The sequence below is a fragment of the Kryptolebias marmoratus genome, linkage group LG12, assembly GCF_001649575.2.
Source record: "Kryptolebias marmoratus isolate JLee-2015 linkage group LG12, ASM164957v2, whole genome shotgun sequence".
In the NCBI taxonomy this organism is placed as follows: domain Eukaryota; kingdom Metazoa; phylum Chordata; class Actinopteri; order Cyprinodontiformes; family Rivulidae; genus Kryptolebias; species Kryptolebias marmoratus.
The window spans coordinates 7,310,745-7,335,369 of record NC_051441.1 but is presented as its reverse complement, the minus strand read 5'-3'; the positions used below and the strand labels follow the sequence as shown (position 1 = coordinate 7,335,369).

The 24,625-nt window shown below is 37.1% G+C and overlaps 9 protein-coding genes and 1 long non-coding RNA gene across 10 annotated transcripts; 6 read left to right on the top strand and 4 right to left on the bottom strand.

Annotated features, from left to right (window-relative positions):
• Positions 1–127: 127 nt before the first annotated feature.
• Positions 128–922, top strand: LOC108243682 (hemoglobin embryonic subunit alpha). The gene is made up of 3 exons (XM_017429295.3): positions 128–288; positions 370–577; positions 718–922. The coding sequence occupies exons 1-3, from the start codon at positions 191–193 to the stop codon at positions 844–846; spliced, it is 435 nt and encodes a 144-aa protein (XP_017284784.1). The 5' UTR covers positions 128–190; the 3' UTR covers positions 847–922.
• Positions 923–1,558: 636 nt separating this feature from the next.
• On the top strand, positions 1,559–3,871 carry LOC119617556. Its single transcript, XR_005233883.1, has 3 exons — positions 1,559–2,597; positions 2,696–2,772; positions 3,673–3,871. It is a non-coding gene; the product is annotated as an uncharacterized LOC119617556 (long non-coding RNA).
• Positions 3,611–4,279, bottom strand: LOC108243688 (hemoglobin subunit beta-like). The gene is made up of 3 exons (XM_017429300.3): positions 4,168–4,279; positions 3,859–4,081; positions 3,611–3,780 (listed from the first exon to the last, which is right to left on the bottom strand). The coding sequence occupies exons 1-3, from the start codon at positions 4,257–4,259 to the stop codon at positions 3,652–3,654; spliced, it is 444 nt and encodes a 147-aa protein (XP_017284789.1). The 5' UTR covers positions 4,260–4,279; the 3' UTR covers positions 3,611–3,651.
• Positions 4,280–5,556: 1,277 nt separating this feature from the next.
• Positions 5,557–6,325, top strand: LOC108243683 (hemoglobin embryonic subunit alpha). Its single transcript, XM_017429296.3, has 3 exons — positions 5,557–5,699; positions 5,781–5,988; positions 6,129–6,325. Exons 1-3 carry the CDS (start codon positions 5,602–5,604, stop codon positions 6,255–6,257), a joined length of 435 nt encoding a protein of 144 aa, XP_017284785.1. The 5' UTR covers positions 5,557–5,601; the 3' UTR covers positions 6,258–6,325.
• Positions 6,326–8,713: 2,388 nt separating this feature from the next.
• Positions 8,714–9,524, bottom strand: LOC108243713 (hemoglobin subunit alpha). The gene is made up of 3 exons (XM_017429328.3): positions 9,361–9,524; positions 9,071–9,278; positions 8,714–8,947 (listed from the first exon to the last, which is right to left on the bottom strand). The coding sequence occupies exons 1-3, from the start codon at positions 9,453–9,455 to the stop codon at positions 8,819–8,821; spliced, it is 432 nt and encodes a 143-aa protein (XP_017284817.1). The 5' UTR covers positions 9,456–9,524; the 3' UTR covers positions 8,714–8,818.
• Positions 9,525–10,756: 1,232 nt separating this feature from the next.
• Positions 10,757–11,550, top strand: hbba1 (hemoglobin, beta adult 1). The gene is made up of 3 exons (XM_017429322.3): positions 10,757–10,920; positions 11,019–11,241; positions 11,326–11,550. Exons 1-3 carry the CDS (start codon positions 10,829–10,831, stop codon positions 11,455–11,457), a joined length of 447 nt encoding a protein of 148 aa, XP_017284811.1. The 5' UTR covers positions 10,757–10,828; the 3' UTR covers positions 11,458–11,550.
• Positions 11,551–12,665: 1,115 nt separating this feature from the next.
• LOC108243711 (hemoglobin cathodic subunit beta-like) lies at positions 12,666–14,526 on the top strand. Its single transcript, XM_017429326.3, has 3 exons — positions 12,666–12,862; positions 13,481–13,703; positions 13,798–14,526. The coding sequence occupies exons 1-3, from the start codon at positions 12,771–12,773 to the stop codon at positions 13,924–13,926; spliced, it is 444 nt and encodes a 147-aa protein (XP_017284815.1). The 5' UTR covers positions 12,666–12,770; the 3' UTR covers positions 13,927–14,526.
• Positions 14,527–16,796: 2,270 nt separating this feature from the next.
• LOC108243714 (hemoglobin subunit alpha-1) lies at positions 16,797–17,540 on the bottom strand. The gene is made up of 3 exons (XM_017429329.3): positions 17,403–17,540; positions 17,111–17,318; positions 16,797–17,002 (listed from the first exon to the last, which is right to left on the bottom strand). The coding sequence occupies exons 1-3, from the start codon at positions 17,495–17,497 to the stop codon at positions 16,874–16,876; spliced, it is 432 nt and encodes a 143-aa protein (XP_017284818.1). The 5' UTR covers positions 17,498–17,540; the 3' UTR covers positions 16,797–16,873.
• A 1,125-nt stretch (positions 17,541–18,665) lies between these two features.
• Positions 18,666–19,425, top strand: LOC108243710 (hemoglobin subunit beta). Its single transcript, XM_017429325.2, has 3 exons — positions 18,666–18,810; positions 18,903–19,125; positions 19,217–19,425. Exons 1-3 carry the CDS (start codon positions 18,719–18,721, stop codon positions 19,343–19,345), a joined length of 444 nt encoding a protein of 147 aa, XP_017284814.1. The 5' UTR covers positions 18,666–18,718; the 3' UTR covers positions 19,346–19,425.
• A 2,165-nt stretch (positions 19,426–21,590) lies between these two features.
• LOC108243712 (hemoglobin subunit alpha-A) lies at positions 21,591–22,434 on the bottom strand. Its single transcript, XM_017429327.3, has 3 exons — positions 22,274–22,434; positions 21,963–22,170; positions 21,591–21,848 (listed from the first exon to the last, which is right to left on the bottom strand). Exons 1-3 carry the CDS (start codon positions 22,366–22,368, stop codon positions 21,720–21,722), a joined length of 432 nt encoding a protein of 143 aa, XP_017284816.1. The 5' UTR covers positions 22,369–22,434; the 3' UTR covers positions 21,591–21,719.
• Positions 22,435–24,625: the final 2,191 nt, after the last annotated feature.

Genomic DNA, 24,625 nt, shown 5'->3' with positions numbered 1-24,625 from the left:
TGTCCGTTTTTAATTTGATGGTGGGACTTATTGGTTTGATATTTCTGAGTTTTACTGTTTGGAAATTTTGTTTATCTCTGTTGGACCCTCCTCTCATCAGTTATCTTATGGGAGGTTCTGGGTGTGTCAGTGCTCTGTCCAGGCATAAAACCCTCTGCTTTCTCACTGATCACAGTACCAAACTAACAAGATGACTAGTCTCTCTGCTAAGGACAAGGACACCGTCAAAGCCTTCTGGGGCAAGATCTCTCCCAAGGCTGGGGACATCGGCAAAGATGCGCTGGGCAGGTAAACATGACTAAAAGCTCAAACCTTGAACAGTTCAGTGGTTTATTTTGCTCACTCCCTCCCTCTGTTGTTCCCACGCAGGATGCTGGTGGTGTACCCTCAGACCAAGACCTACTTCTCCCACTGGAAGGACCTGAGCCCCGGCTCTGCCCCGGTGGCGAAGCACGGAGCCACCATAATGTCTGGAGTCGGTGATGCTGTGAGCAAAATCGACAATCTGACCGCGGGTCTCTTCAACCTCAGTGAGCTGCATGCCTTCACCCTGAGAGTGGATCCTGCCAACTTCAAGGTAAAGAATCTGAGAGTTTTAGCAGCGTGGCTCTGACTCTTCTTCGGGTCTTCTCAGTTTCATCACAGATTTCAAGTGCAACTCTTACATGTAGCAGAGGAAGAAATAATGGGACTTCTTTTTTGTTCTGTTTTTTCCAGATTCTCGCCCACAACATTCTTGTAGTTCTGGCCATCCAGTACCCCAGCGACTTCACCCCTGAGGTCCACGTGTCCATGGACAAGTTCCTGTCAGCCCTGGCTCTGGCTCTGTCTGAGAAATACAGATGAGCAGTTGGAGGAGGGATGAACATGCATGAGATGACTCTGCGTACGATCAATAAAAGCCTGAATGTAAAAAAAACAACTGACTTGTGTTTTTAAATAATTAATTTTATGATGGTTTTTGTGCTGCTTGAGAAAAGTTTTTCAGTGTTTTTATCTGTTTAATGACACGTCAGAAAACATAACCAATTAAATTTAAAAAACAAAAATCAGCTACTTCTAAATTTCCATTAGATTGATTCATTTAGTTAAAAAAAATCCTATTTAGTTTCTTTGTCTGCTGTTTGATTTATTGATTTATTTGGGTTTTTTGGTCAGTTTTTGCCTCTAAATTGATAATAGACAATGAAAGCAGAGCAGTTTGAATGGTGTTGCACATGAACTACTTGGTACAAACTTTGTATCTTTGTTTTATTACAATAATAGTTCTGCACCCTTATGTTTTTTGTTGGTCATTTTATCTTAATAAATGCCAACTGGTTGAAGCAAAGCAGTAAGACAGATTTTCAACCCTTATTTGTTAGAAAGCAAAAAAGAAAAACATTTTTAACATACCAAGAAAGTCACACATAGGCCTACACTGATTGATTGATTGGTTAATTGCTTGGTTGCTAAGATTTATATATTTCTTTGTTTGTTCTACCTATAATAAATGGAACAACAAAAGAAATGGAAAAAATAACAGTCTTTACCTTTTTTAATCCCACTCTTTGTCTGTTTAGTTTCTGTTTTATCCTGTTATAAGTTCTTACAATTATAACACAATATAATTATAACTGTTTATACTTTTTTAGTTATGTAACCTCAGTAACACCTCAAGGAATACACATATTTGCAGTTAAATAAACATTTAAATGACCCATACACATGTACAATATTTACACTGATGTTTACACACACATTAACTGTTTTGAGTTGAACATTTTGGTTTTTATTGCAAAGTGCTCTGGTAAAGATATAAATTATCGTCATCATTGCACTATCTCTGTCCCAATTTGCACTTAGTTGTTACTGTTTGCTTTAGTTTGTTATTATAAGTGTTGTTATTATTTGAACCAGCTTGTTTTAGAGAGCAATAATAAAAGTTTTTTTTGGTTATTATTTTCTGTTCTAAAATGTTGTTTTACAAACTTGTCAGTAAAACAGGAAACATTTGTGTTGGGTTTTAGTAAGAATAACAGATGATATTATTAATAGTTTTCTGTAGTGCTCCTCTTTGATGGCGGCTGTGTTAAACCATCATATATGCAGGTCAGGTCTTTGCTTTCAGATGTTTTTAATACACTCTGCTGCCTTTTGTGTTGCTTAAAACTTATTTGTTTTGTGACAACAAGGAGGATTTAGAAAACCATCAAATGAGACTTTTTGAAGGTTTTAGTTCATGTGTAACCGGGTGGTTTATCAGTTTTTAAAATGGTGTTTATGTAGGGGTGGTTGTGGATTCCCACGCATGTTGAGACCATGAACGCACCCATGTCCCACTTCCATTTTTGGTTTGCCGTTGTTGCCTGGCTCATTAGTATGTGGGTGCCAGGTGTGCATGCCAAGCAATTTATTTTCTGGGGTGTTGGCTTATTGGTCCAGTTGCTGTATGTGCTGCTGCAGGTGTGGGAGTGTCTTTTGTTGGATGAGCGCTGGCTCCATGCTCATCAGGTTGTTGCAAGAGGCTCTGGTCCATAAAGGGGACATCTGTACTGGTAAATACAAAAGTAAATGTTTTTCATTAGTCACCTATGGCCGTTGGTGTGCCAATACAGGTAAGATTTTGTCTTTTGAACAGCAGATTGATGCTAGTTCTGCTCTGTACATGGTTGCTGTCAAGTTGGTCTGATTAAGATTTATATTTGCTTTTTAGGATGTATGCCAGTGTGTAGCAGATTTCCACAGTGGCTGTTTGAATTAAACTGTTAGTAGGACTGACTGATTGTTAAGGTACATGCTTTTATTTCACCTCGTATTGGTTTTTATTATCAGCAAGCACTTTATTAATTGTCATTTTGTGTACAGCAGATTACTGCTGTTATATTATGCTCTCACCTTTTCCTTTTTTTGTAGTAGTAGTAGTTTTTGGGTCCATGTACACTCTCATGTAGCTGGCTCGTGTCCATCTGCTGCTAGGTGACTTGTAGTGTGTGTCAGGTTGGTTTTAAGCTTTAGAATCAAGCACTTTAGCACCAACATTTAAAATCTGTTGTATTGATAGCAAATCATAACTACCCCTTTTAGTGCATCTTTTTACATCAAGCCAATTAAGTACACAGCTCTGTAGGATTTTGATTTATGTAATTTGAGATTAATTTTGTTTTCTTTACCAACTTTGTTTTGGGTTATTGTGTTGATACTAATTGGGTTACAGTGGTTTTTGTTTTAGGTTCCAAATTACTATAGCTAATTTTGCCTTCAGTTGCTGTTTCTTGTTGGGTTTTAAAATTAAACTGTCTACTCTTTAATATTGTGAAACAGAAAAATATAAATGAAACATATTTTGTACACTATTTTTGCTTGTGTCATTTGAAGCCAAATGTACTTTGGTTCTTTTTCGTATAGGGAGACCCTAGACTATCTAACATTGTTTGAGAGGTCTACCAGTTGGCTTTAGGGTCACCCCCCTCATGTCACATGTGATGTAGCGGTCTTTGGCTGCAGGTCTCTAATGATATTTAGAAACAACTAAAAGAATAAACTGAGCAGCAGCTTTAAGTTTGTTTTTGTTTTTGCAGTAGACTTCCTGCGCATCGGTTTTAACAGTAAACAGACAAACACATTTGAATGCTGTACTTAAAGATTTATTTTTTCATTAAAAGATGCTCTCTAGTGGTACTGTCTTCCCAGGGAGGAGACCACAACAGCCAGGAACTTCTGGAAAGCTGCCTGGACGTCTCCTGTAAAACCTTTACCCAGCTGACCAGCTACAACGATGGTCAGGCAGTCGGCCAGCAGCTGCAACACAACAAACATGCATGAAAACTACGAACAACATGGGATAACCTGGGAGACGAGTTGTTTGATCATCCTTACCCTGAAGTTGTCGGGGTCCACATGCAGTTTCTCAGAGTGCAGCACGCTTAGGTCTTTAAATGCATTCTTGATGTCGTCCATGTTCTTCACAGCTTTTTCCAGACCGCCCATCACCACCTTTCCATGAGCTGCCACTTTGGGGTTGGACGTTATGGCAGCAGCATTGTAGAGGTTTCCAAAGCTCCCGAAATACCTCTGAGTCCAGGGGTAGACAATCAGACACCTGAGGAAACAGAAAGTGACATCAAAGCGCATTCCTTGAAGGGAATATTTGCCTGGATGAAGTTCAGATTGGAGCAGATGACCCACCTGGCGAGAGCTGCAGAGCCCACTGCTCCAGTGTCGATCTTGGAGAAGATGTCCTTGATGGTGGCACGCTCAAAGTCCGTCCACTCAACCATTTCTGCGTTTGTTGGTTTTCTTTCAGAGGATGCTGTGCCTGTCACTCCGGCACGAAAGGGAACTTTTAAAGCACAGCCATCCCCCCTCCCTCCCTCAGCCCGCCCCTCCCAGGAGCCAGCAGCTCAGTGGGTGGTGGGAGGACAGGAAGATGACCTGATAAGTTTTTCGATAAGAGAAGGACGGTTATGGGAGAGACAGAGGAGATGACTCCACGGTTAAAGAATCATTTAACAGCAGAAAGATCCCATATTTAAAAGATTAAAGGTTCAACTGAATCTAAAGGTTTCAAGCCACCAGACAAAGATTTATTAATTCTTTTAACTCTGGTTTCTGTCAGTTTTGCTCTGAATCAAGTTTTTATTTTTCTTGAAAGAAAAATTTACCAGATACCCCTAGAAACAGATTTTAAAAGGGACAAAGATTCAATGACAATCTTCAAATGGCTAAACATTTTAAAATTCAGCAGATCATTTTACTGTTTCAGTTCATTTAAACAAAGGTTTCATTTACTTTTGTTTTAATTGAATTGAACTGAATTCAGTGTTTCTTATTTCATTTGATTTATTTTAACATTCCTTATTTATTGATTTAATCTAATTAATTTTGCTTTCTTTAGTTTAATTTAATCTGAATATTTTGATTAAATTTGACTTAATTTCAGTTTTTTTTGGCATTCATTTAATTGATTGATTTTCCTCTTCTTAATTTAAATGGCATTATTTTAATTTAATTAAACTTTATTTTATTTAGTTTTTTAATTTAAATTCATATCATCTAATTTATTAAGCTTTCAGCCAGTATGATATGCTCAACACAAATAGATAAAGGAAAAGACGTTAAAGTAGTCAGAATAAAGATTTTTCTTTGAAATTTTTATGTAACAATTTATTTAACACTCTTTGTTTAAAACTGTCTTCTCTTCCTGTAAGTCCAGTTAGAGCTGCTTGGTTCTGGTCTGAGTTTTTGGATTTCGATGAATAAACTTTACAGATAATATTTTATTTATTGTGACCTTGCGGACCTATCGGATACCTTTTTCGTACACTTTTAAAAAGAAATGGGACAAAATGGTCTATATTTATCATTTCAAGTTATTTAAATGTTTATATTTTTTCCTCATAGGTCTGATAAAAGTAAAAAGTCTCAGAACTTCTGTGGAACGATTTCCTTTTTTTTTTTTTTTTTAATTTCACACAAACTCTTGTAGCCAGATGTTGCAGGACTTGGACCGCCTCTCATCACGCCATCCCTTATCTTATGGGAGGTTCTGGGTGTGTCTGTGTTCTGTCTCAGGCATAAAACTCTTCCAGCCATTACTGATCACAGTACCAAACTAACAAGATGACTAGTCTCTCTGCTAAGGACAAGGACACCGTCAAAGCCTTCTGGGGCAAGATCTCTCCCAAGGCTGGGGACATCGGCAAAGATGCGCTGGGCAGGTAAACATGACTAAAAGCTCAAACCTTGAACAGTTCAGTGGTTTATTTTGCTCACTCCCTCCCTCTGTTGTTCCCACGCAGGATGCTGGTGGTGTACCCTCAGACCAAGACCTACTTCTCCCACTGGAAGGACCTGAGCCCCGGCTCTGCCCCGGTGGCGAAGCACGGAGCCACCATAATGTCTGGAGTCGGTGATGCTGTGAGCAAAATCGACAATCTGACCGCGGGTCTCTTCAACCTCAGTGAGCTGCATGCCTTCACCCTGAGAGTGGATCCTGCCAACTTCAAGGTAAAGAATCTGAGAGTTTTAGCAGCGTGGCTCTGACTCTTCTTCGGGTCTTCTCAGTTTCATCACAGATTTCAAGTGCAACTCTTACATGTAGCAGAGGAAGAAATAATGGGACTTCTTTTTTGTTCTGTTTTTTCCAGATTCTCGCCCACAACATTCTTGTAGTTCTGGCCATCCAGTACCCCAGCGACTTCACCCCTGAGGTCCACGTGTCCATGGACAAGTTCCTGTCAGCCCTGGCTCTGGCTCTGTCTGAGAAATACAGATGAGCAGCTGGAGGAGGGATGAACATGCATGAGATGACTCTGAGTTTGATTAATAAACCAAAAGAACAAAACTTTTGTTTCCTTTTGATTTTATCCCCCTTTTTATGGGTTGTCTCATTTAAGAAAGGGGGAAAAACTCATATCACTTCCTCCCTTTTATTTCTTCAAAGCAGAAATTATGTTATTATTGTTATTATTATTGTTATGTACTCTCAGTTTAGAACTTAAAAAAAAAAAAAGTTTATCCCATGTTTCCTGGTGCAGAGAGTGCAATATAATTGAATAAACGTTGTTGAGAAAGGCATTCTGGTCAAAGATCTGAAATATGCAAACATTTAAATTAGAACAAAAACACTTACTTTGTACCAAGTATCCATAATACATTCTTTTCTTTCAGTTTTATTTAAATTAGTCTTTGTGGGTATGGTGCACTGTCACTCTCCGAGGTGCTGACCCTCTGTTTGGTTTCCTCTACTGATTGTTGAGGCAATGTCATCCAGCACCTTGGAGAGCTCCGCGGTCCTGACAGAAATGGTCTTTTTTTTTTTTTTTTTCCTAAACGCGTTTGTATAAAAGGTTAAAGACAAGATTTGCTAGTTTTAGTTTACTGTCAAAGGCCAGTAGTTTTACAGCACTTTAAAATTCAATAACCCAGCATTAAAGTAACTCATCAGCAGGGGGCGCTGCAACACCATGCTAATTTTTGTTGAGACGTACAAAAATATGCTAAAATAAAAACAAAAAGGGGGCAGCAGCCAGTGACACTGTTTCTACTTTTTATTTGGCGGATAAAGTGACTAAATACGCAGATCAGCCATAACATTATGACCACCGTTTGTCATTGAACAGGTCCACCTTTTGCTGCCAGAGTCGGGTCACAAAGACCATCTGCAGGGGTCCTGGGGCACCTGGACTTCATCAGCGGACCCTCTGGGCTCTGTAGACTGCAGGATCTCTGTGAACCGATCATCACATTACGGTATGTTTTGGTTGTGTTTCTCCAGTCATCTTCATACAGTTTTTAGGGGGCCTGTAGATGTTTATATGATCCCTAAAATGCAACATTTTATCATTATTTTCTTTCTTATGTTTTAAAGGTAATTTATGATAGTGGTAGGTTAAAACACAAAAACAAAACCCAAATCTAAACTTTCATGTGGGTTTCCAGAGCAGAATCTTAATTTCACCTTATAACATCTATTCCACAGCTCTGTTGTTGATTCTGTTTATTTTATTTCATAAAATTTTATTATAACTATTCTTGTTTTCCATGCCATGAACACAAATTCAGTCCAAATTTCAAAGTACCAAACAGTCACGGTTTGGCCTAAAGTAGCTCCATTTATCATGTAAAAATGCTTTGTTTACATCAAGTAAAATCTTTTGTTCGAAGAATATTTGGTTCATTCTTTAAAAAGAAAAGACTGATCAATTTAATTTGCAAGTGCATTTAGCACATCTGTTAAGCTCTGGGTGCGTCAGTGGTGTTTGGATTCTAGCTGGAGCCACAAATTTCCCTGAACATAATTATGAGGACAAATGGGACCTCATGGTTATGGTGGATGGTTAACGTGTGTCTTAGCCAACTTTTTGAGGACGATGCTGCAATTTAAACTGAGTTTCCCAAAAGATACATGATAACATGCTACTATAACTCTGTCAGGATTTCCCAACAGTCAGGCATGGTGGTGGCAGCATCATTCTGTGAAAATGTTTTTCACTGCAAGCTAAGGATGGATGAAAAGAGTTTGCAAAATAAATAAATAAATGAAATAAAGACAAGTCATGAAAATATTTTATGTAAAAGCTTAAAGTTTCATCCTGAGAGAAAAAATAAACATTTCAACATACAATCATCATTTACACAATAATATAAATAGAAGTGGCTTCAACAAACAAACAAGCTAACATAAAATTTGACTGTTAAATGTAACTAGAGTATAATATGTATCCAGAATGATTGGGTTCTGATGACCCTTCTTAAATGATTAAAATAAACGTGTCTGTCAGAAGGAGCTCCCAAAGAAGATGCATTCAAAGTGTCAAAGCTGCCTTTTGAAAAAGCAAGCAATAAGCAATTTTAGATCATAAAACATTCCTACAGTTATCTGATTTTAAATTCTGTGGAAATTTACAAAAGTTGAATGAAGAGGAGAAGTAACTTAGCTGTAAATTATGGCTGATTTTTGTAGCTCATTCATATTTTTATACTGTTATTGGAAAAATGTGGAAAACTTGTGTTTCAGTTTATAAAACACTATGAAATGTTAAAATAATAGCTTTGCTTGAGGAACACTTTTATGTCAAATCTTTTAATTTTTGGAGTGATATTTTACATTTTTCCTTCTGTAAACCCTCTTAAAGCCTTCTAACATCACTGTTCATATAAAGAGATGGCATTCTGAGCCCTAAACCATCTTTTTCTTCTTTGATGACAAAGGAAACAAAAGAATAGACACTTGGATATATGTTTTTTTTTATTGAACAAGCTTCCTCATATTTGAAAGGTTGTTGTTGGTGGGATGCTTCTGATTCTCAGTCAGGTTTTCTGGGCTGGTTGGGGTTTAACGGTACTTCTCAGACAGTCCCAGGGCCACATTCTGCAGGAACTTGTCCACAGCCACATGGACCTCTGGGGTGAATTCTGCAGGGAAGTACATGGCGAAGACCAGGATGATGTTGTGGCCCAGGATCTGTAAAATCAGACAGGTCATTAAACACCTTTTTATTGCCTTACGATAGCCTAAACTCCCATGTAAATAAGAAACAAACATCCATAAATGACTAACTTCTATTTGTCAGAAAAGTTCCAGTACCTTGAAGTTGGCAGGATCCACACGGAGCTTAAAGGCGTGCAGCTCACTGAGGCTGCTCAAGAAGCCAGTAATGTTATCAATATTTTTGACAACTTGTCCCAGGGCTGTCATCACGGTAGCACCATGCTTCTTCACTTTAGCAGACCCGGGGCTCAGATCTCCCCACTGAGAGAAGTAAGTCTTGGTCTGCGGGTAGGCAACCAGCATCCTACACGAGAGAGATGATAAAAAAAAAATGAAAGCAAGCACAAAGAACACATTTAGATTGGTGTGCTCAGCCTTCTGCTTACCTGGCGACGGCCTCTGCTCCCAGCTCTGCGGCCTTGCCCTCAGCCTTGGCCCAGATGCCCTTCACCAGGGACTTATCTTTGTCAGAGAGACTCATGACTGCCTCTAAGATGTCAGCAAGCAAGTGGAAGAAAATGTTAGTTAAAAATGCTGCTTAGGTGTGTTTGTCTCGCTGTCTTTATATCAAACCAAGCTGTGCCACGCCTTAGTATCAAACCCATGCTGAACCACTGATAACAGAACTGCCAAAACTCTTTGCCAATTTAGCTTGATAAAAGTTGCCACTCCTCAGATATCACGTAATTCTTACGCATGACATTTAGCTGCAGAAAATGCTGTATGAAGCTTTTGAAAATTGGTCAACAACATGTTTTCATTTTTTTCTACATTATTCATCATTTTTGTAGTTTAAATAATAAACCCACCAAGTCAAGTCAAGTCCAATTTATTTATATAGCACTTTTCAGCAACAAGGCGATTTAAAGTGCTTTACAGCATGAAAACCAAAAAAATTACAGAGCAAAGTAACATAAAAACACACAATAATATAAAAAGCTAAACTAAACTTATCTAAAACATGAGCTAAGATAATCTAAATGAAATAAATGATTAAACAGATGAAAAACTAAGCTAGGAACACAATTCATACTAATTCATACTAAAGATAAACTGAGGAAGATATAAGATAGATACTAAGATACTAAGTTATAATAAACTGATAATAAGCTAACATAAACTAAACTAGGATTTTTAAACCTCAGCTGAACAGCACAAAAATGTCCACATTTTCTTTTTAAAAATATGCATATACAAGTCAAAAGATATTTATTTGTCATCCTTTTCTTTGATTATACAACAACAAACATTGTGTTGCTTAATGCAAGAGCATAACTATAAAAATCATTTATTTTCGAAGCAATTAATAGTCAGAAAGTCCGGACTGAGTTATAAAATACACATGAAGGACCCATCAAACACCTTTCAAACCCATCACTTGTCTGAAAGATTTAATCTCAAAACAAACTAAGGGCAAAAAATCATACCATACCAGCTTTATTTATTAAGCACTTTAAACAAACAAAGGATGAAAATGCTTTACAGAACGGAATAGGATGTAACAACAGTCAAAGACATAAAAGAATAAAATTAATACAAGACTTAAATTGAGTAAAAAGAGCCCCAAGAAAACAACATAAAATTATTAAGTAAAAGTGAAAAAACACAGAGAAGAAGAACCTGCTGTTAGATAAAGATAACACAGTTTATTGGCCAGAATCGGTGCCAAGCTGCAGACCCGCAGCGGACGTCACTTTTTGGCAAATGCGCATCATCCAATCAGATGCCTCCTCGTCTGCGGGACGGAGCGCGCGGTAATCAATAAATACCGGCTTCATCAAGGCGTCTCACACTCAGATCTTTGATCAGTGAATTTGTTTGAGAGAAGTCAGAGGAGACTTTCACACCGTCACCATGGTTGAGTGGACAGATGCCGAGCGCAGCACCATCACCGGCCTGTGGGGAAAGATTGATGTGGGAGAGATCGGACCTCAGGCCCTGATCAGGTAACCCGTCCGCGCTTCAGCACTTCAGCTTGGGAGCTGATTATTAGTTTGGTGCTATTTAGGGTAAATGCTATTATTATTATGTGTGTCCCCCCCAGGCTTCTGATTGTGTATCCCTGGACCCAGAGATACTTCGGAGGTTTCGGAGACCTCTCCACCTATGCCGCCATTTGTGGAAACGCTAAGGTGGCCAACCACGGAAAGACCGTGATGGGTGGACTGGAAACCGCTGTGAAGAACATGGACAACATCAAGAACGCCTACGCCAACCTGAGTATTATGCACTCCGAGAAGCTCCATGTGGACCCCGACAACTTCAGGGTAGGTCATCTCCCGCAGCGGGACGCACTCGGATCGTTTCATTAAAGAAGGCCTGACTCATTTTAGGTTTTTTAATCATTGCAGCTTCTGGCCGAATGCATCAGCGTGTGTGTGGCCGCCAAGTTCGGCCCCAGCGTCTTCACCCCTGCAGCTCAGGAGGCCTGGCAGAAGTTCCTGGCTGTGGTCGCCTCCGCCCTGGGCAGACAGTACCACTGAGGATCTGGAGTTTCAGCTCCCCTGCAGCAGCCACACGAGTCACTTCCTGTTCAAATGCTGCCTAAACATCAATAATAAAAACCTCAAATTATACACATGACTCTGCCTACTTCTTTACTCCAAAACTGTCTGTGGAAGTAGGCGCTGTCCAGTCATATTGCATCTTTGTGTTATGCAAGGCTCAACAAGCATAATGAAATATAATTACTCATAATCAACATAATTTACAACATAAATGACATGATATACTATATTTATATAAAATGTGTTGGATATGTCTGACCAATTAGATGAGCAATGCCAAATTATTTAAATAATTTGAATTAAAACATGTCCAGCTGTCATTTAAAAAAAAAAAAGTTTTGTAATGCACACTCAATCAGCTGCACAATGTTCACAACTGTATCTTATAACTGAAGCAAAAATGCATCTTATATTTATGGTTGAACTCTGGAAATATATGGAACTACTCATGGATAATAATTGATCATAGTTGAGCAAATAAAACACCATTTGAAAAATCTTTTATTTACTGTATTTTGTTTTTGTGTGGACTTAGCAAAATCAAACAAAAAGCTCCAAGTGTATGTGGTTTAGCCAACATTTCAAGTGCACTTTTTCCCCCAAAGAAACTCTCTGGTTTCATCATAATCAGGTTGATTTTGTTCTTTTAGATTAAAATATTGTCTGTTTATTGGTCATACTGGGCAACCCAAAACATGAAGAGTTGTTTGCATTTATCAGCCTGGAAAATGTACTTTGTTTTTATCCAAAACACCAGTAAAAAGAAAAAAAAAACATGTATGCACGGCTATCACTGTGTCATTATCTCAGTGTTTAAGATTAACGGGAGAATTAATTTCCCCTCAGAAAAATGAAAGCCCTAAAAAATACACAGCCCTAATCTTTACTTTCAAAAGTCTAAAACCTGGCATCTAAGCGAAACGAGACAATAACCAGTTTTAAAACTATATATTTACTTTATTTCTTGATCAAAATTAAGTTTTTTTGCACAATCAGTCAAGTTTATTTTTAACAAAAACTTAATAAATAGCAAAAACCGGTGAATGAAAATGCGCTAAACGTTTTACCAAATACTTGATGGAGACAAGTCTCATTTATTTGGGCGGGGTGAGCCTGAATATTCAGATAATGAACGTTAATGCTTTAATCAGAACTCAGCAGCTGCAACAGCTAAAAAAAAAAAAAAGCAAGCAGGAGAACTTTTTTAATATTTGAAGACATTTTACTGCATCACTCCTGTGAGGAGGGAGCCTCTTATCAATCAGACTGCTCATTGATTACATGTCGTCATGGTGAAATGGACTGAAGAGGAGCGCCAGACCATCAGATCAGTTTGGGAGAAAGTTGATATCGATGAGACCGGGCCACAGCTTATAGCGAGGTAGAACCTGACTGTTAGTTTTAAAGGGTGGTTTGGGGTTTAACTTACAGTTTGATTAATGAAAATAAAACATTTTTAACATTGGTTTGTGTTTATTTTCTGTTTTGTAAGCTCTGTATGATTTTGTTTTTTAGTTGCAAGGAAAAGAACAGACCAGGAAATAATGTTAGTTTTCAGCAAAGTCATTCAGCACTCAGCGTTCACACTGCAGGTTCACAGATAATTCAATGTCAGAAGATGTTTTATAAAATTCTGATTAATGCTTTATAAAGGGTTTACAAACTCATGAGTAATAAAACTCTAATAAACCATTTATGATGGTCCTTCTGTTGTAAAGTGGGACCAACTAACGTGAAGTAGTTTTGTTATTTAACTCGTTTGGGTCAGTTATTGTGGGACATTTCAGCTCCAGCTGTCTGTTTTAAAGCTGATGAATGATCTGGAGCATAGTTTGGAAATTGTGTAAATTTCTTTGGTGCTTACAATAATTGGTTAAAGGTATGCTTTCTTTTACTTTTTCTGCTTTTTATTGTCCAAAATGTTGTAATTCTTTATTAAGTAGAGCCTTTTCATATCCCTCATGTGGCATAACCAGCTCCACATTTCTCCCCTTTACAGAGCTCTGATTGTTTACCCCTGGACAGAGAGATATTTCGGCACTTTTGGGGATATTTTCACCACCAGTGCGATTTTAACTAACGCCAAAGTGGCCACCCATGGGAAGGTTGTGCTGAGAGCTCTGGACAGAGCTGTGAAGAACCTGGACAACATTACAGAGACATACGCTGCTCTCAGCAGGCTGCACTATGAAAAACTCAAAGTGGATCCTGACAACTTCAGAGTAAAACACACAGATTCACGCGACAAATATTTCAATGATGCATTGTGAGTTTGTGCAAGAATCATGATGCTGGCTTTGTTGTTCCTCCCCGCAGCTGCTGGCAGACTGCATCACCATCACCATCGCCTGCAAACTCAAGGCTGCGCTGAACCCTCAGGTACAAGCAACGTGGCAGAAGTTTCTGTCTGCTGTGGTCGAAGCCATGAACAACCAGTACAAATAAAACCAAACCCAGCGTGCAGGATGAAAAAAGTCCGAATAAAAAGAAAAAAAGTCACTGTTTAAACTTTATATGTGCGTGTCACCTTCCTGAATGGCACATTCCTGCAAGGTGTGATTTAAGGGTCCCTTCAATCCTATGTAAGTCTGCAGCATTCTGTAAAATGAGAATAAAACATTTTCCACATGAGAAGAGGTTTTAATTCCTTTACATTCTTCCTAATTTGAAATATGAGCCCTTTATGCCCCCTAGTGGTTAAATTGGGTTCTACAGTTTACTGAGAAACAATTTAATGTAAGTAATCTGGATATCTTAAATTGCAAAATGTGCCACATAGAGAAATAAATTGCTGTACAAACTCAAACTGTACAAAGCCCAGTTTCCTCTATTCGTTCTAAATGGATCTAAAAGCTAGAAACAGAGACATAAGACAAAACAACGACAACAACACTATTAAAAACAAATATGGCTGCTATAACAAGCAATACTTTGTTTCTGACTATGTGCGCAGGGTTATAAATGATCACCTTTTATATCTTTAATTAAATAAAGAAAAATCCCGAGTGGAAGAAAACAAGTCAAGCTGCAATTTCATTTTAAGAATGACAAATCTAGACTTAGTTGTGATTATTCAGATTTGTAAGCTTTGATGATAATGAGAAGCATTGTTTTGTTTCTATTTGAATTGCTTGATGTATTTTTAAATACTGACCAAAGTTTTTTCATGAATAAACACGTTTAATTCAAAACGTAAAAACTGCACCAGTGACACTGAAAATAATTAAATATAATACAAAATATAAAGGATATATAAAGATTTATATATATATATATATATATATATATATATATATATATATATATATATATATATATATATATATATTTATCTTTGTCTGACCACAAGAGGGCGCTTCAGACCACTGGAGCGCCACTCATCGTCATCTTCCTCATTCCTCCTGGGTTTTCTGCATGCTGAACTTTGCAGATATTTGTACTGTTTATTTTACACCTTCTCTGCCTTTTTTTAGCAGAAGATAATTTGCTGCAAAAGTAACAGGATATCAGTACTTAAAAATAAATCAAACTCAAAAGCTATATAAATATATATATATTCTGTTTATGCATGAATCCTAAGCCCTGGATGAAGATAATAATATCCAATCATAAATATTTTAAAAATAAAATAATTATCTCTGGGGAGCAGCAGGGTATTCTCACCATTAAATCTGTGCTTTTCATCAAGGTTGAAGTCTAAAAGAAATAAATAAAAATTCAGCCGCTCCTGACGCATATTTTGAAATGATTAAAACAGAAAGGAAGGGAAACTTTTACCGCTTGTGCTGCTGTCAGTGAGGCTTCAGTAAAACATTATCTGTCTCCTCTCTGAGGTTCTGATAAGACCAGAAACACACGCGGCAGCAGCTGCTTTCAGTGCATCAAACATCCACTGATAACCAAACTTGAATTATTACAGATTTGAAATCAGGTTCTCTGAACTGTCAATAAAGATTTAACTTTAATGAAGCGTTGCCAGGACTGATATCATCTATTCAAGCTTTATTTTCTGTGTATTTATTTGAATATGAGTGGAGTGTTAAGCCTTTCCTTAGGAGACTACATTTGATTTTCAACTCTTTTGAAAATGGCAATAAGTCAGAAACACTCAGTTAACCGACAAATTAGCCCTATTAGCCCAACTGCTTAGTTTAAAAAATAAAATGATTTTTAGAGATGTTAGGAAATGACATGATGATTAAATGCCCTATTTGTTGTGCTTGTCTTCAGAACCATCCTTTCAAATACGTTTATCTCACTTAGGGCTCATCCAAACTCATATATCCCAGATGTGTGTCTGCTGTGCTCATGTCCCGTCTCATGTATAACCCCCCCCCCNACCACCACCACCACCACCACCTTCACCCTCACCCCTATAAGTGTAAGGCAAAGTAGTTCCCTTTTTTTGTCTTAATTTTGAGTCATTTTATTTCTGTGGAACATTTTCAGCTTTAGTTTTTTAAATTTTTTAATTATTTATATTTTTGCACTGCTGTTTGAATCTGAAAATAATGCAGGTGGAGTCAAGTTAGAAGTGTCAGTTTGAGATAAGCCTTGTAGGATCATAAAAAGGCAGGAACATTGGCTAGAAAACAAGTTTTATTTTTAAAAGATGCAACAAACAAAAAAACAAACAAGTGCACAATGTTGTTAGGCATTAATTCCTATTAAAAGAGAAGAGCTTAATAAAGGATGTAGATAAATCAAAGATTATTGAAAGAAAACTGCAGGAGAAGTTTTGGTTTTCAGTTTTTTTATTTACTTGTTCATTTTGCTGTTTCTAAACATGTCCAACATTAACAGGCTAATTATTTATGACACTATCCATCTTTCCAAGCTTAAATAAAGTTGAATAAATAAAACAAGTTAGAAAATTTTGCACCAAAGGCAGTATTTGGAGCCACCCTGATAAAAAGCTGTTCATTTATCTTTACCTCATTTAGGACAAATTAAACACAGATATCTTGAAAGAGGAGCCAGACGTGTCCATGTCATCAATAAAACTCGTCCTTTTGTGACTGACAGCTAAGGACAAGGAGACAGTCAGGACCTTAAAGTGTCAAACTGCCACAAATGCTCTGTCCAGGTAATCATGACTGAAAGGTATGAGCTTCTAAAATTTTAGTTTATTTATTTATTCCCTACATGTTGTACCAAAAATGCTACAAGATGCCTTTTAGGAATATTCACTGTAGATTTTTGAAGTTTATGATGCTTTACTTTTGGCTATAAATGTTACCACAGATGGACTGTTGGCATAACTGTAAGCCAGTTGAAGCTACAAATGTGTTAAAAAAATGACACAGAGTAAAACCTCCTGCATTTATTCCTTTATTAAATGAAGTTAAATGCAGATTGAGGCCTTGATGCTGTCAGACCTCCTGTTTGTAGTTCATCTGTATTTCTCAGCCAGAGCCAGAGCCAGAGCTGACAGGAACTTGTCCATGGACACGTGGACCTCAGGGGTGAAGTCTTTGGGAAACATAATGGCGAAAACCACAAGGATGTTGTGGGAGATAATCTGGGAAGAAATGAAACACTTAAATATCACAAATAAACGTATGGATGTCGTTTGGTTCAGTTTAAGTGGCCTGAATTTAAACTGTCAGGTGTTATTCTCTTTAAGTACCTTGAAGTTGGCAGGATCCACTCTCAGGGTGAAGGCGTGCAGCTCACTGAGGCTGAGGAGACCTGATGTCAGGTCATCGATTTTGCTCACAGCGTCACCAACTCCAGACATCACGGTCTTTCCGTGCTTCTTCACCGGGGCAGAGCCGGGGCTCAGGTCCTTCCAGTGGGAGAAGTAGGTCTTGGTTTGTGGGTACACCAACAGCATCCTGAGGAAAACAGCAAATACATATGAAATCTGTTTCAATAATTAAAGCATGGGAGTCTGTGTGTGACTTTAAATCTTTATTTACCTGGACAGAGCATCTGAACCGATGTCCTCTGCTTTGCCGGACACTTTGGCCCAGAAGGCCCTGACTGTGTCCTTGTCTTTAGCTGTCAGACTCATCTCGCTTGCTGGGTTGTTTTTTTTTCTCTAGTTTGAATTCAGCACAACTGTTAGGGGGTTTTATGGATGAAACAGGACCCGGACACACCCGGGTCCACGTCACAGGTCTCTGCGCTCGGAGGTGTTTCCACTGATCTCATGAGATAAAACTCAAATAACGGTCGTGCTGAAGATCCCCTGAACGAATGCACACAAAAAAACTTAAAACTACACAAAGAACCTACCAGAAGATTTCCCTTTAAACACATAATTTTGACATAATTCTAATTTAATCAGATTCAACCAAATTCTAACGATTCCCAGACAGAGTGAAAGTCCAGTTGGGATTGTGTTCTGTAATTTAAACACCAAAAAATAAATAAATATAAATGAAAAAAAAAAGTGAGAATTTGTAGGAAAAACATAATTTTTATTTATTCCTATTAATATTGTTTCTTCTTAATAATTTCAAAATATGTATTTCCTTTAAATGAAACAAAGTAATTTCACAGACAAAGTATAAATTATTATTTTTAAAACTAAATTCACATTTATATAATTTAAATGGATCTTTTTAAGTAATTTGAAGAAAAAATATAAATTCAAACCCCCAATTTTAAAAAAGGAATTTAAAAAGGAATAAAGTTTGTCTCTACATAGAAACAATACATTAATACATCTCTTGAGAACATTTATCTTATAATCCAAACTGTGGCTCTGTGTGAATAAATTACATATGTCTACTTTTATATTCAAATCAACAAAACTATTGTATTGTAATATATTTAGTTTTTATCTTAATAAATTCTAAAAAAATATTATATGTTGCATTGATTGCCCACAAATTTCAGATTAAAATATTTGTATTTTTCATTTAAAAGCAACTTTATGATTTTAATAAGAAGTTGTAATTCAGTACAAGTATTTCAAATATATTAAATGAGGTATTCTGCCAACAAAAAGAAACCATTTGGTTTTAGTGTTAGAAGCCCAAATCTTATTTAATCCTTCTTGTTATTCTAACTGAAAACATTTTCAACACGCAACGACTTTTTCTTTTGCTCCATCGACGGTTTGAGCAGTGGACATGGGCTTTTCTTATCTGATTTTCTCATTTATGACACTGATAAAGGCCCTCTCCACCCATCTGATAACCCTGGGAGGAGCAGAGCTGTTGGTTTATAAGATGGACCTTCTGCTCCTGCTGACCACACGAGTGGAGCAAATCTACAATTAGGCAAAATGGTCAAATGGTCCGACTTTGAGCGCGCCACCATCCAGGACATCTTCTCCAAGATTGACTCTGGGGCTGTGGGTGCTGCAGCTCTTTCCAGGTTAGAATATCTTTTTTGTTGTTGTTCTACGTCACAAATGTGAAGCTGTGTGTGTTCCTGCGAGTGATGTTTATTTTGTTGTGTTTCCTCAGGTGTCTGACCGTCTACCCCTGGACTCAGAGGTATTTTAGTAAATTTGGAAACCTCTCCAGCGCTGATGCAATAGCATCGAACCCCAAAGTGGCGGCTCACGGAAAAGTTGTCATGGGCGGTCTGGAAAAAGCTATGAAGAACCTGGATGACATCAAGAACGCATTCAAAGACCTGAGTGTGCTGCACTCCGAGAAGCTGCAAGTAGACCCTGATAATTTCAAGGTAAAGCTGAGCTCCACGTATGAAAACCAGAGCTTCTGACAGTGTTGTTGCTGCTTCCTGACCATGAAGACAATATCTTGTTGTCTTGCAGCTCCTGGCCGACTGTGTGACCATTGTTGTTGCTGGCCAGATGGGAAAGGCCTTCACTGCTGAGGTCCATGCAGCTTTGGAGAAGTTCCTGGCGGTGGTCGTGTCCTCCCTGAGAAAGCAGTACTACTAGAGAGCTTCAGCTGTGGACACTCACGATGCTCTGTTTTATGAGGAGGCAATGAGTTAATAAAATATGAGCGTTTCCAACAAGTTGTTTCCTTAGTTTTCTTTCTGTGTTTTGGTGCAGTTTTAAACAGCAACAAAAGGACAGGATCCAAATCTGTGGAGTATAAGATATTGATGCTGAGGTTATAATAAAGCGCTGAATTGTTGGCGTGCAGCCATCTTGAATTGGGTTGGCTCTAAAAGTTGATCACTTACAGTGGTACAAATATTAATTATATCCTAAATTCTTCCAGTGAGTCATGAAATGTTTTGACATCAGGCAGCTATATGAACACACGCACTTATTGTTGGATGGCGATAACAAACCTCATAACCTCAGTAAAGGAAAGAAAACCTGTGATACCAAAGAAACATTTCTCTGTGGCTTTGTTTTTGGGAGTTGTTGGACCATTGAGGAGCGTCTTGTTGCAAAAACATCTAGAAACAAAAACAGCTAAAACTACTTATCCCTTCACACTTGTAGAGTTACCATCTCTTTACTCTGAAAGGACAAATTCACTTAGAAAGAACATTTAGTGGCCAAAACAATTTTTTAAAAACTTTTGCTATATATTTTTTTTTTTATCCAGAGCGCACAACCTGGAGAATAAATAGCATGCATTTAAAAACATTTCAAACTGTTTAAATTTCAATATTAATGTTTTATTTTGCTTTGGACAGTCAAATAAAATGAGCTTTAAAGCTAAAGAGTTAATAAATGCTGTAGAGGGCGCTCACACGCCTGAAACTGATCATCGCACAACAATTTGCTGCTGTTTTAAACACAGGTTTAAACTGAACCAGCACCAAGACCTCGTCACTAAACCTCAACTTTTATTTCAGTCAATTCCTCATAAACATCATTCAGTAACAGATCATCAGTTCAGTTCTTCAAAACTCTTACATGCCTGCCTGCACTCTGAGATGATTATCTTTTATTTGTCAAAGTATATGTTCCCTCATGTTTGATCCTTTTGGCATCAATATACTCAGATTTGCTTTTAAAGACAAAAAATAAGGAGCTGCTGCTCAGATGCACCACAGCTGGAACTCCTCAATGATCTGAGATGAAAAATGAAGTTGTAATGAAAAAACATTTATTTTACTCTGTTAGTTATTCCATTTTATCAGGGGCTGATTTGTTTTAGCTGAAAACATGATAGAAATTTTATTTTTTTACTGCTGAAACTGAGAGGAAAACAAAAGGCTGACAGATGTGAAATTTACTCACAATGAAGGAAAAAAATGTTTGGTCACACAGTCTCCAGAATCTGATGATTCCTTTGTTGCATTTTAACGAATGAGTAATCGTTTGAAACTTAATTCAGAAAAAAACCTGTTACTTTATTCTAATAGATTTCTTTTATTTCAGTAAAGTAATAATAAGATGTGTGTGTGTGGTGGTGGTGGTGGTGGTGGGGGGGGGCATTTATAGGCTGCAGCTTCACCTTTTTTTTTCAGAATGCTTGTACAACGTATTTATCTTATTTTGCTAATCAGTACATTAGTTTGTCTATGCAAATTATACTGTTTGTTTTTTATATAGTGCAGCCTTTTGTTTGTTTGTTTTATTTACAGTTTTAAATAAAGTTTTCATGTCTCTTTTTTTACTTGCTCTAACCAAAAGAAAAGCAAGGTTTTTTGTTCTCTTTCCATTTAATTTTACACCTGATGTGGTCACACTGGGAGAAATGACATTTGTTTGAGTTATATTTTAGCTTAAAATCTTAAGCTTTTAGTTACAGAATGAGGTTTTCTGTAAGTTTTGTTGTATTAAAGCAACAATGTAAGACATTACAGCAACTAAATTGCTGCTAATCAAACTCTGGTTTGTTGTTAAGTCAGCACAGAACACATTAGTATAGTCAAATTAATTTATTGATCATTTATTGTTTTATTGTATTTAGATTTGTTTTTTTTATTGTGGTTATTATTTAACTGATTGTCGCATTTTGCTTTTTTCAGTGCATTGCTCTTTTCTTGTAATGTTTTGCTTATTTACACTCTTTTATTTGTGCATTATATTCTTTTAAACTCCTGTTTTGTAAAATTAAAACTTGTTTCTGTTCGGTGTGGAGGAATTTAACCAGTCAAGCGGTAAACATATATTTTTTAAAATATTGTGCAAAACTTGATCAAACTATCAAAAAAGGCTTTAAACAGAAAGTGATGTTGATGAGAGGATGAAGGCAAAGAAAAAGAGACTCACATTTATTGGACATTTAATATTTTATTTGGATTTATTCACCAAACCCTTCGGTTTGAAGGTGGTGTTGGAATGAATTTGGGATGACACGCAGAGTGGTATGCAGTCGATCCTCCTTCATGTCTGGGTTTATTTAGCGGTATCTCTCAGCCAGGCCCAGGGCAAGGTTCTGCAGGAACTTGTCGACAGAGACATGGACCTCAGGGGTGAAATCATTAGGGAAGTACATGGCCAACACCAGGATCAGGTTGTGGGCGAGGATCTGTCATGGGACAAACCAAAATTAGCCTCAAGTCAGAAAATAAACGTGCCTGTATAGTTTGAAATGTTTTTTACTTTAAATCCCATTAATGAAATGAAGGTTAGTCTGTCTTACCCTGAAGTTGGCAGGGTCCACTCGGAGCTTGAAGGCGTGCAGTTCGCTCAGTTTGGACAAGGCACCAGTCAGGTCATCGATCTTGGCCACGGCATCTCCAATAGCGCCCATGATGGTGGCTCCATGCTTCTTCACCTGCGCAGAGTCAGGGCTCAGATCGGACCAGTGAGAGAAGTAGGTCTTGGTTTGGGGGTAAGCAATCAGCATCCTGGAAAGCACAGATAGGGAGAAGTCAGTAGATATAAAATATGTTGGATTATTGTTATTATTATTATTATTTTTATGTATAAATAAGTAATCATTAAACCCACCTGCCCAGAGCTTCACCCCCAATGTCAGCAGCCTTGGGTGCGGCTTTGTCCCAGAAAGCCCTCACCACGGTCTTGTCCTTTCCAGTGAGACTCATGTCTGCCTTTTCTCCAAGTTTCCTCAACTGAAAACTATGAAAATTCTTGTGAGGAACAAACTGCCTTTGTTTTATATGGAGCCAAATTGCACCACACCCAGCATCAAATCTAAACTCCTCCCACTTTGATAGAAATTTCCAGACGTTTTCTATAATTCTTGAGATAAAGGTAGCCCCTCCCTGCCCTCAAATCATTTTTTTCATCATTTATTTAACTTTCAAAAAGCTATCATTATATCAAACCTTTTAATGGAAGCCATGTTTAATAATAAAACAGGATATTTTTGCATGAGTGAAATGGTCTTCTGAATGATTTTTACAGTTTATTAGAGATATTTCTAATGGGGAACAAAGAAAAGTTGTTTGCATTTACATCAGCTGGCCTATAATTTACACACCAGCTCTGAAAAACTTAGCATTTTATCAATCCGATCATTAAAAACGCTTAAACATAAACAAATACTGAATGTTTTTTAATTAATTAATGGCAAGTCAGGTCTGAACATCTGATAGCTATCATATATTTTGGTCCATCAGTGCTTGCAACAGAATTTACAGTTAATATTAGAATAAAAAGGTGCGGATTTGGTCAGTTTTGCATCATTTGACACAGTTCCAATGTTTATATGTTTGTACTGATGGCTGAATCTGAGCAAATCATCAAAACAAACACCAGTTTTGTAAAAAATTCAGTGGCTTTTTTGGTTTTATTTTAATTATTGAACATTTAGATATTACCTTGTTAGATGTTGTCTACAACTTCATATAAATGGGCCCTTATTGCACGATTGAGACTTCACATCAGCAGTTTCCTGCACAAACAGGATGATGCTTTTTGTGCAGGTTGCTTGCAGTGAATGCATTTTATGTTTTGAGATGAAAGACCTCGTAATGCGGTGAAAAGTTCCCAAATACATCCCCACAAGTTGAAACTGTTTTGCTGATTATTACAACGTCTTTTAGAAAATGTGCAATTAGATATAAAAAAGGGTGCGGCCATCTGAAATGAATGATAACTGTGAAATAAATACCGAAGCAGCTTGTAGGGCGGTAGCTGCCAATATGAGGCTCCTCCAGTGGCTTATCGCTTTTATGAGAGCAGCTTTTTTATTTGATAAATTTTTGAAAGCCTCTCAGTCTGTAGCTTGGAAAATTTTAGAAGTATTTTAAAACTTTTACAGTTTTAAATCAAGCTCAAAATATATTTGATATTTGTCATATGGTTTGCATTTGCTTGTAATAAGATAAAATAACATTTATTTCCTTTATGTCTCCCTTTGAGTAACACTTTATTTGTCTACAGAGAGATCTTGACTTCAGCCATGAAAAATAACTCAATATGAGCTTTTATGTTTTTATTTTGTATTGTTGTCATTTAAGTATTTAAAACTTGATTTATTGGTTGTTATTTAGTTTCTGTATCAAAAGCATCTTTACAAAAATGTTAACACATGAAACTTTTTAGATGCATGTCAGGTTGTGTGTTTGTCATCACAAACTACTACCTAACTTCCTTTTTATACTTTACACTTTTTACTTTTAAATTTTATACATCTGCACACATCATACTTTGCACATTGGTATTTTAGTCTTGTACTTTGGCATATTTTATTCTTGTACATATTTTGGATACCTGTTTGCATATTTGTATATTTTTCAATTAGTGGTAGTTGTGTATAACACTTTGTTTTTGTGTGTTTATTTTGTTGTCCTGCATTAAGTCACCAGGAAAAATCCTTTGTGTAAACTTGACAATAAACTTGATTCTGATACTAAGAGACATTTTTCTTTACATGGTTGCTGAGCACTGAGCGTTCATGTTTACCATCTGATACTAAGTCTCCTTTTTAGCTTTTTTTATATCATCAATGTGTTATTTTGCCCTTTTTTGATAAATAATGACTTGTTACATTTTTAATGTTTATTCATTTTACTGTCACACTGCTGTCCTCAGTAACGAGGTGTTTTTCTCACTGCTTGGTCTATCTGAAGTGTATCCAGGCCATCGTTTGTGGTACAGACTGATACATGAGGTTAGAAACTTGAGGAATAAACCTACTCACCAAACTGACGCTGACCCCAAATGTCCCACATTATATGTTCCTGATGTTGAGCATTATACACAAGAAGCACAAATGATCCTATGAGCAAATATAATTCTTGTGTGGCTGATCAGCCAACATAAAGTGAAGGGATTTTAAAACTGATAGCGATTCTGAATTGGAAATCCTTTTTACTGAACAATATTTAAGTGACT